At 44.6% G+C, this 11,337-nt stretch overlaps 1 protein-coding gene across 4 annotated transcripts in view; it reads left to right on the top strand.

Annotated features, from left to right (window-relative positions):
* The window catches only part of ACADS (acyl-CoA dehydrogenase short chain), a 79,630-nt gene extending 77,408 nt beyond the window's left edge, over window positions 1–2,222 (top strand). For all 4 annotated transcript variants that reach the window (XM_085859308.1, XM_085859309.1, XM_085859310.1 and 1 more), the window contains one exon: window positions 1,943–2,222. In XM_085859308.1, the coding sequence (XP_085715434.1) occupies window positions 1,943–2,098 (156 nt within the window). In that variant the 3' untranslated portion in view covers window positions 2,099–2,222. The remainder of the gene's footprint in view (window positions 1–1,942) is intronic.
* The last annotated feature ends 9,115 nt before the right edge of the window (window positions 2,223–11,337 follow it).

The raw sequence follows: 11,337 nt of genomic DNA on the forward strand, positions 1-11,337 counted from the left end.
CGACTCTCTGGAAAATCCTCTTTGTCTCTTTGCTGATGACTCCACACTCTGCCACACCATCACTCATCCCTCAGACCGGCAAGCAGCAGCTTCTTCACTCTCTCCAGATCTGGATAAAATCACAAACTGGTCCAACACGTGGAACATGGCTTTAAGTCCTGACAGATCTCACACTCTCACTATGTCTCTCCGAAAGGACCCTTTAGAACCACCCCCCCCTCCACCATCTACTTTCTCAAAAATCCTCTTGAAGAAGTCCTGCCATTCAAGCTTGGGTCTCACGATCTGCCATGATCTTTCCTGGGAAAGCCACATTTCCAACCTGGCCTCCAAAGCCAGTCACTGACTGGAAATCCTCCATCATGAAAGTCCTTCCTCAGTGCACCTGAGCTCCTGACCACATACAAAGATTTCATCTGCAGCCTGATGGAGTACTGCTCTCCACACTGGGCTGGTGCTCCCGCCTCTCACGTTTCTTGGCTTCATGCTGTGGAAACCAAGGTATTTAGGATCATTTGTATCACCCGTGATGAGGCTGAGTTTTTGGGTCTCTCACTCTCACCGCAGGCAGGTCGGTGGTCTTTCTATCTTCTGCCACCTCCTCTCCAGCCTTGCCTCTTCTGCTCTGACTGTGTGTGCTCTGTTCCCCCTAAATTTCCGCAGGGTGCTCATGTTCTGCAAAAAAAAAAAAACCTCTTGTGGTGAAATTTCCACAATCAAGAATTACTGCTCACCTTCACTCCTTCATTCCTCTTTTTTTTTTTCCCCACCTCTGGAACAAACTCCCACACTCTCTTCAATTCCACTCTTCTCTCCGGGTCTTCAAAACAACTGCTCACCACCATCTCATATCTTCCCCCATCCAAAACCATGATCATTTTTACCCCTGTTAATCCACCCCAAACCCACCTCCTTCAAATTTCCTGCTTTCTTTCCTGAAAGTCCCTGTAGTGTCCATCTTGTTTACCCTGTGTATCCCGCCCCATCCATCTCCCTTCCACAGTTCTCCTCATGTGTCTATTCCCCCACTGTTTTGTGCTTTCCTCTCCTGTCCCTCTTGTCTCCTGCTCCCTTTATTATATGTTCTGTGTGTTAGCTCTTATACAAGCTTCGACAATGGATACAAAAACAGAGAGGAGGACAAACAGTCCAGGTTCGTACAGAACGTCGCATTTTTCTCGAATCGTGCTTTTACACAATCAATAGTTGTGTCTAATATCCTGTTATGCACACCTACTTCAATGTCTTTAAGAGTATCAACAATTAGTTATTTAGATGCAAGTTCTCCAAGCATCCCTTTTCTCTAACGTAGTCTTTTCTCTGGAAAGAATTCCTAGATTTTGATAGTTTTTGTTGGGCTGCCCTTCTCGAGTCAAACTGTTGCCCAATACAAAGTAAGTAACTCCAACTTTCACCCTTTCATTGTTGTGCTGTGCTTTTTTTTTCCAACTGATCCAGAGTAATCGTCAACTTTTACTGGACCCTGGCATTGATAATTAGGGGGTAATTATGAGAAATCCAATTCTAAACATGCACATTAGGATATAACGAGGCATCGTCATGAATTCCCCATTATCCGATCAGGCCATTTTCATCACAATACATTATTACAATTTACATCGAAGAAAATATTCAGATTCAATCACAGGAAAGTTCGTCAATTCTTTCGATTTTGGTTTTGGTCCTGATGCTGATCCGGCCACAAATCTTGAACTGTTCAGCCTGGTGGAGGTATGCGCTCTACCGAGTGCCGTTCTACTTTGGTTATTTGTTTATCTTTATGTGTTGTAATCATTCGAGCTGCATCTTCATACGTTTCCTTTCAGGAGTCATTCGTCATGCAGATTAAAATTTCTTCTCCTTTGAATATATATTCTGTAAGTTAGGAATGCCATTTCGGGAGATTTCCATTACAGAATGCTAACTGTTGTCCTTCCTGCAGGCGATCCAGGTTTTGGGTGGAATGGGCTATGTTACAGAGATGCCAGCGGAGAGGCATTATAGGGATGCCCGTATTACGGAGATCTATGAGGGCACCAGCGAAATCCAGCGGCTCGTCATTGCCGGAAGTGTCGTCAAGGAACACGGGGAGAAATGATTGCATTTTCAGCAGAAAAACACGAGGATCATATACCTGTGACATTTTAATCAAATTCAAAATCATTGTTTTTCACCTATGTGTTTTTGGTGCATTTTAATGAAATAAAATCTTCTGATTATCATGACAATGTTGACTGCATACACACACCCTTGCATAAGCGAAGATCAAAAAGTTTTCGGAGACAAAAGTTTGTACAATGACAGACTGTGAGTACCTTATTGGCAACCAACCGGGTTTCGACCCCATTGAGGGCTTTTATTATGGGTCCTGTCTGTCCATCCATCTGTCTGTCTGTGCGTCCGTCCGGAGCGTCTACTCAAAAATGACTGGACGCATTTCCTTCATATTTGGCACATTACATCATGCAATCATATCTGGGCATGAGGCACATCAAATGATTTTGGGATCGGATCCATTTGTATACACTTTACCACCCACCCACCACCATGACCGCTACCGACATAACACCTTGAAATGTTTATTTATTTATACTTTACCACCCCCACTACCGATTATATTTATTTATTTATTTATTGAAATTAAAAAATCTACATGTCCTGTATTTAAGGTGTAGGTGTGGGTTGTCCGAAATGATAACTTATTTTATTCGAGTTTTGTCATACTTCACAGGCATATTGTTATGTTTACCCTCTTTCTCTGCCCACAAAAAATTAATATCCATAAATTAACATCCCTTCCATTTATGTATTTTTTTTACATAAATGTTCCTTCCCTCCCCCCCTCCCCTCTTTTGCCCATTTCTGCCCCCTTTCTTTTTTCCACTTCTCTACCCTCCCCACTTTACCTCCTATTCTCTTCTCTTCTTCCGCCACCCCCATCATTTCCGTCCTCTCTCCTCTTTTTTTTTCCTCTAACACTTGCTCTCCCCTTTATACAGCGCTCTGAGCTTATAGGTGCTTCTTCTTATTATTATTCCTCTTCTTGTTCTTCTTTCAGTGAAATTATTGCAATCTCCCACTTCCTCAATATAATTATATATATATTGAAACAACATGACGGGTGGAGTGTGATGAGGACTCCCCCAATCTCCATTGGACGTAGTCCTACACCAAAGCGGATGCCTCGGCACAGCGACTCTGTCAAACAGACAAAGATTACATGGTCAACATCAGTTAAACATCAAACGGAGCTGCCTTTCTGGATTTTTGCCCTCATCAGGACGGCATAACAATAAATATCTAATCGATGATGACCACATTCGTCATTTAAATATCAGACGGACGGTTGTTCTTTGCGGAGGATGCGGTTTTACCGTGTTAGACATAATCCATGGCTGTGCTCACCATAACAGTCAGGAGGTGCGTCTGATGTTTATATACTGTCGGATCCTGACATTCATGGGAGGTATATTCAAAGTATGCCGTGAATGTCGAATCCTAAGAAAAATGTTCTTTAAAAATGCCGTGAATGTTGAATACATGGATGTTGGGGCATTGGTCGAATGGGAAATAGGGGGTAGGTTCCCGGCGGTACGCCCACAAAAAAAAATGTTTCATGATTCAAAAGTGAAAATCAAAAATCCTGTGAATACGGTATCGGACGATTGAAGAAGCCTGTCAGAAAAACCGCGAGCATGTGAAATACAGGGCTGCGAATGTAGAAGCAGGTCAGAAAAGACACGATTACGCTGGTGAATATGCGAAGCACAGCGCCGCGAATATCGAAGCATGTCAGAAAAAACGTGAATATGGCCACAAAAAAACAACAGATAGGTGAAACACAGGGCCGCAAATGTAAAAGGTCAGAAAAAACGCAAATACACCCGTGAATATGCGAAGCACAGCACCGTGATTGCAGAAGCAGGTCAGAAAAACCACGAATATGTGAAGAATAGGGCCACAAACATGTAAAACTCAGGGCCGTGAATATAGAAGGATGTCAGAAAACTGCAAATATGTGAAGAATGGGACCACAAATATGCAAAGCACAGGGTTGCAAATACAAAATACAGGGTTTGAGCCTGTTGTTGGCGCAGTGGTTAGGGCAGCGGCTTGGGATCCAAAAGGTCCTGAGTTCAAGCCCCATTGGGCCACTGAATTAATACACCAGGGGGTTGACTCAGCCTGTCATCCTTCCGAGGTCGGCGAAATGAGTACCAGTGTACTGGGCCGGTGTATACCCCGGTTAAAAATAGGTGTACCATATCCCTGTGTCGTAAGAGGCGACCAGGGTTGCGTCAGGAAGGGCATCCGGCGTAAAACATGTGCCAAATCACTATGCGGATCATACGGATGATCCGCTGTGGCGACCCCTAAAGGGAGCAGCCGAAAGAAGAAGAAGGAGGGTTGCAAATACACGAAGCACAGGGTTGCAAATACATAAAACACAGAGCCACCAATGTAGAAGCAGGTCATAAAAACCACGAATATGTGAAGAAAAGGGCCACAAATATGCGAAGCGCAGGGCTGCCACTACGTGAAACACAGGGCCGTGAATGTAGAAGCAGGTGCGAAAAACACGAATACATCCGCGAAAAAACGTCTAGCAGGAAAACCGAACAGACGCCTAGTAGGAAGTACAGGACAGTGAAAATAGAAGTAGGTCACATTTTATGAACGGTGAATATGCAGGGTCCGCAAATAGCGGAACCGCGAATGTCCAGGTCCGACAGTACGTGCCAATGTCACGACCCCATTGAACACTTTCTGATGACATAGAGATCCTATCTTTATGTGAAGCTGTTATTACATGCATCACCTGCACATGTAATTGGGAATGAGTGGTGTACAATACGATTGATCAATGAATTGATTTCTCATCTGGGCAAATACAATCTCAGCCATCCTTTGAGCGAGGAAGCTAAAATTTGAGGACAAAAGTGAAGATGTACTTTGGCAAAAATGTCTTTCTTATTTTTTGATTCATCAATTAATTGATGAATTATTTAATTATTATCGATATATTAATTCCTTTTTTTTATTTTATGACTCATCCGGGCAATATCTCAGGCATATTTGAGCTCGGAAGCTGATATTTGAACATGACATTGACCACGTGATCTGGCTGTAAATGGTATTTTTGATTTATTGATTAATCTATTAATCGATTAATTTTTCATTTTTTTCGATTTATTACTTAATTTTCAAAAAGTTACAGATTCGGATGAAACATTTGTGGTTTCGGTATGCTATTCGGCAATTCGTCGACCGAGAATTAACAGGGTCCAACTACACTTTTTTGAAGTTTGAGAAAAATGAAATCAAAATTCAAAGTGGAATTGCCACTATCTCATAACATTTTATTTTAATACCGTGTGCTACATAACAGGTACATATAAAGGTTACACAAAATAATGTTACTTAGTTTCCTCTGTTGCCCTTCTACATGGACTTCTTCTAAATTTGAATGAAATGTCAGATAGACCCTGTTAATTCTCGGTCGACGAATTGATTGAGAAATTAATTATTTTACGATTATTATTTATTTATTTTAATTATGCAATTAATCAATCAATTATATATTGCACACCGCTCCCTCCCAATTCCGACTCCATGTGCTGCAAGGACATGTCGCGCACTGGGGGATTGTTATGTATTTATTTGGCATGGGGGGCGGTGTACTTTGAATGTACCGCTACTTGTTATGAGATTGTTTTTATATTTATACAACATGTTATTACTGTATTAATGTTGGTGATATTATGAAGTGCACCTTTCATTTGCATGTGATAAGGTGTGCCTACCTTTCAAACTTTTTTTCCATTTGAGTACCTGGATGTGTACGTGGCTGCATCTCTGATGCTTGGGACGGACCGTGTCGTGAACCGACCAACACAAGTGATGGGATAAGTCTCGGGGGATATGGACACCCGTTTTCTTTTATCATCCCTTAATATACTCACCAGCTTTCACCAGCCTGGCAGTCATCTTATTCCTTTCAGCATCACCTCATCTGATGCACATTGGACGTCATCAACCATCCCTGTATCAATCTCTCAATATGATTAATAGTTTCGATTTAAAAAAAACAAATTCCTGCCACTTGCACGTCACAAGAAAAACTTTGTATTCAAACATCGGTTGAATAATTTGACAACATGAGTCGATAAATTCCATTCGTAAATCATTTTGGGATTCAAATTTATTACCTCCACCACCGAAGGTGAGCAGGATATCTGAAAAAAAAGTTATGGATGAGTTGATTAGGTGACAAGAACAAGCCAGTTAGAATTTGGTTCAGGTCCGGATTCAGATCCGACCTATCAGTGGATACAAAACGTTAACTGTTCAACCTGGTGGAGGTATTCGCTCTACCGAGTGCCGTTCTAGTTTCAATGGTGTCGGAGTCGGTGAAGTTGTGGGGAAACGGGCTAATAAATAAATAATAAATAAATCGATAAAAATGACCCTCTCAGGACCTTTTTGATTTCTGACCTTGTATTAATTCAGCCAGATTGGCAGTCTGTTATTATATTATCATCATAATCATTGTTCATAAAACCCAAAATTAAATTTCATGAAAGTGTCCAAAGATGTTCGTAAAGTTAAAAAAAAATTCCTTTGGCCGCAGATTCTTCCAGGTATTAATTCCCCAAAGTGTCCTTACCTTACGAAGCGAATGGCCTGTAAATGATGTTCCGCTTTCTCAGGTGGCTCATCGTTTTCACATGGATCTCAGGTACATGTCTTATGTACTATTATTGTCTATTGCCTACTGTCTGTGTAATCAATGCAAGAGGACATTTTGTGGCTTCTAAAATCCATGTCCTGCAATGTGATACACGATATGTACAAGCTCTTCAAGAACCATCGACACTCCATAAAAAAGAGTAGTTTGTGATCCAAAGAGATACACAACCAGCCAGGAAGGAGTTATGAACCTTAATGGTGATCCCAACAAGGACGTGCTCTTGTATTTTACCTTGATGTCCTACAGTTGGAGGGTTAGTCCAAAAGTAATTCTTCCTTCCCGTAGACTTAGAAAATGTCAAAACAAATTTCCCACGATTGGTATTTCTTAATTCCAACGGCCACGAGGATACGGCCTTTTGGGGTCAGAGGAGCGGTGAAAGGGAGGACGTTCGTCGAAGGCACTCCGAGCACGGAGAGGCCGGCCCCGGTTGAGAGCCACAAGTGGCAAGAGCACAGTCCGGACAAGGACACGCATGGGGGCGAGCTCGAAGCTCTGGGTTCAGCAGGATTTTGGCGAAGGGACGTGTCTTTGCGTGTAAAACACCGTTCCGCGTCGTTAAATCCCGGCCACAGAATACCGGGAGGGAAAGCAATTTATCGGCAGCTAAATCGAGTCCTTTCTCTTGATTTTCCGCACCTTGAGCAACGGAATTCTTCACAACCACGTGGGAGCAAGATGAGCATCTCACAGCGAACTCCGTGATCGGAGTCCTCGAGGAAAAAAGAAAACACGAACTAACCACCGCCATGTGCTGTGGGTGAAGTTCAATCGTTCAAACCACGAAAACGACGTTTTAAAACGTTAAAACAAGAAAGAATTACTTCTTTTCTACAATTTCAACATCTGTTATACTTGGTACCAGAATGTGGCCAGTGAGGTTCGCTACCCTGACACGACGTGAGAGCCTACTTACCCTACACATTCCATATTAGATTGGACTATAGATAAAAACATTGGGTTGATTGTGTGATGACTTGATCTCAGCAGCACTATATCGATATGTTCGGCCGGGCGGAGTACACACAGACCTATAGTACACACAGACTTCTCGTACACACAGACCTCTAATACGATCATCGGGCGACAGAGTTTGAAAGACAATGGTGTTGTTATTGTCAGGTCAGGCCAGATCAGATGTGTGACTTGCTGCAGGTATCACGGAAACCTGTACTAACCCATTTCATGGTCGGGTTGTCGGTGACTAAACCGTCTTCCCCATCAGGTTTTCTGGTGATGAGGTTGATGAATATGGACACCCAGCAGGATTAAAAACAAAACCTCTCAAAGGGCGGAGGAGCTCCTTGTGAGTCAACGTCCATCCATATCTAGTGCCCAACTGTGTCTGCCGACGTCCTCCTGCAGTTGGGTTACTTTCTTTTGATTAGGAGGTTGGTAGCAGGATTTGTACTCCAGTCACCGTAAAACCCTTCATTCCGCAAAACGTACTAAAAGCAAAAATAGATCTGAAAACCCACTCCATGGGAGTACCTCTTGTGCAGCTGCCCTCCGCAGGGAAGCTCACTGGATGATGGGATTGGGGCAAAGCCTTCGGGACCCCCACTCTTTGATGATACGAGGAAAAACCACGGGGTAACCTTCACGGGTCAGATTGCAGTAGAATTTGTTGGGGTGGTGATGAGGTGTCATCCACTAGACAGCGGTCTCCTTGGGTTAACCTGAGGCGGTCCCTTCGGGTGGGTGCCTGGAATGTCCTATCCCAAAGAGCGGATGACCACCTGTCTCTGTTATCATCTGAGCTCAAGCGTTTGGACATTGGTATTGCAGCACTCTCTGAGGTTTGAAGACCAGATAGTGGCGAGATCATGGTGGGTGGTTACACCTACTATTGGTCTGGTCGCTCTGAGGGTTACCATGCCCAAGCAGTTGCTGCAGCTGTGTCCAATAAGCTGACTCCAAAGATAATTGAGGTAACACCGGTCAACGAGCATATTATGAGACTAAGGATTCATCATTCCTTAGGTGTCATTTCCCTGTTCTCTGGAAATCCTCCGACTGAGGCGAGTGATCTCACCCTGAAGGACGCATTCTACGACGTGCTCAAGTCTGTGGTTGATCAGTGCCCCAGGCGAGATACTCTTCAAGTCTTGGGGGATTTCAATACATCGACTGGAACTTACAGGGATTGTTATGAGACATGTGTTAGTCCCCAAGGGTCTGGAAATGTGAACCAGAATAACTCTAAGTTCCTTGACTTTACAAGAAGTCATGGACTTATGGTGGCTCGATCACGATTTCAGCACCCACAGGATCATTGCTGGACTTGGTATTCCAACACTGGTGGTTTGGCAAAGGAGATTGACCATGTGCTTGTTGATGATCGCCGGAGGATGATCCAGAACTGCAGGGTCGACCAGAGTGCTCAGTTCCTCAATACTGACCACAGACTTGTTATAGCAACTCTGAAGTTGTACCTTTAATCCAGGAGAATGGTACCATCCCAGCCTAGGCTGGATGTTGGCAAGCTCAAGGATGAGAGGGTAGCTGAGTAGTTTATGAACAGGCTGAGTGGGGATTTCGGGGGGTCTGGGTGCATTGGGGAATCCTGAAGAGTTGTGGAGTGCCTTCAAGACCACCATCCTTGATGTTGCCGGTGGATGTTTTAGAACTCACTGTTGGGTGAAGAAGAATTTTGTCTCAAAGAAGAGTGGAAACCATTTACCAGACGCAGGGCGAGGCTGAATGGCAGAGCTGAGCTGTTCAGAGAGCTGAGGCATAAAACTGTATGTGCACTAAGGGTGGACAAGGAGGCCTATGTGCGAGGAATCTGTGAGGGGGTTGAGCATTACGTGTGGTCAAGTGATTCACATCCTGCTTTCAGGGGAATTCACGCATTGTGTTCCTCCAAGTCCGTCCCTTGGTGTACTGCATTTAGAGCGGAGGGTGGTGGGTTCTTGACAGAGCAGTGCGAAATGAAGGCTCACTGGGCCAGTTACTTTTAGCGGTTGTTCCAGGCTGATCCACCAGCTGTCAAGTTAGATTTCAGGGGTGTTACTATCCCTAGTGCTGACCCTCCAATCAACTGTGGTCCACCTTTTATTTGTGGAATCACAGACTGTGGTGAACCGGTTGAAATGGGGTAAAGCTCCTGGGATCTCTGGCGTCCATGAAGAACTTCTGAAGACTGGTGGAAATGCTGTACTCATGTCATTGCATGCAGTTCTCTGTTCTACCTGGAACACAGACATCATCCCAACTGACTGGAAGAGGGGCCTTGTTGTCCCTCCCTGGAAAGGGAAGGGTGATCGCCAGGACTGCAACAACTACCGAGGGGTGATGCTGCTCTCAGTGCCAGGCAAGGTCTTTTCTCGGATAATTCTTGATAGGGTTCGCCACTATCTGCTTGAGCACCAGCGTCCAGAGCAGTCAGACTCTACACTAAAGATATCAACGATTGACCGTATCCTTGCACTTCGTGTCCTCACCGAACGCAGACGAGAGTTTCGGCAGGGGCTGCTTGCAGCCTATGTTGATATCTGTAAAGCGTTCGATTCAGTGAATCAGGATGCCCTCTGGAGGATTCTTGGTCTTCGTGGGGCGCCACCAAAACTGATCGATCTAATGTCTGAACTACACTCTGGTACTGTGAGTGCTGTGAGATGTGGTGGTACCATCTCTGACTTATTCCCAGTTGTTACTGGAGTTCGTCATGGGTGTGTACTGGCCCCCACACTTTTCAGCACTTGTATGGACTGGATTCTGAGGAGGATGTGGGAGAGATTAAGCTGTGGTGCATCATTTGGGAATGTCAAGATCTCTGATCTTGATTTTGCAGATGATGCAGTCATGTTTGTGGAGACTCTAGATATCTTTTTGGGGGCCCTCGAGGTGCTGAATGAGGAGTCGGAGCCCCTGGGATTACGGGTTTTCTGGATCAAAACTAAGATCCAGGCTTTTAATGGCATCTTAGATGCTGCTATCCTGTCTGTACCTGTTTTTGGTGAGGATGTTGTTGTCATGGAGAGATTCACTTACCTTGGCAGTGATATTCCTGTCTCTGCTGGCTGCGAGTCAGAGGTCAATAGACGTCTGGGTCGGGCCTGGGGAGTCATGGATTCACTGGATCATGGGGTGTGATGCTACCTGTACCTGTGTGGGAGGATGAAAGTCTGAGTCTTCAGGTCCTTGGTGCTTCCAGTCTTGCTCTACGTATGTGAGACATGGAGTCTGACCAGGGATCTGAGATGGCAATTTAATTCCCTTGGTACTAGTCGGACTTTGTGTCCAATGAGCGGTTGCTTCAAGTGACTCAAACGAGATTTGATACCTGCATAGTCCATGAGTGTCAGCTGCGGCTGTCTGGACATGTGGCTCGTTTTTCTGATGCTGATCCTGCTCACCAGATTCTATCAGTGAGGGAACCTCATGAGTTTAGGCGGCTAATAGGCTGACCACGTGCCTTGTGGTTGCAGCAGGTTGATCAGCATCAAAGGAGATGGGGATGGGCCAGGCATTTGCCTGGGGGATGGCCAGTCCCATGGAGGCTCCTGGAGTACCGGCGGAAAGTGGACGCATTGATACGCTGCTCCAGCGCTTGCTCCCACACCTGACCTGTCCTGGAGTTG

The sequence above is a fragment of the Eptatretus burgeri genome, chromosome 16 (genome assembly GCF_056783735.1).
Source record: "Eptatretus burgeri isolate ZD-2024b chromosome 16, Ebu_testis_v1, whole genome shotgun sequence".
NCBI lineage: Eukaryota > Metazoa > Chordata > Myxini > Myxiniformes > Myxinidae > Eptatretus > Eptatretus burgeri.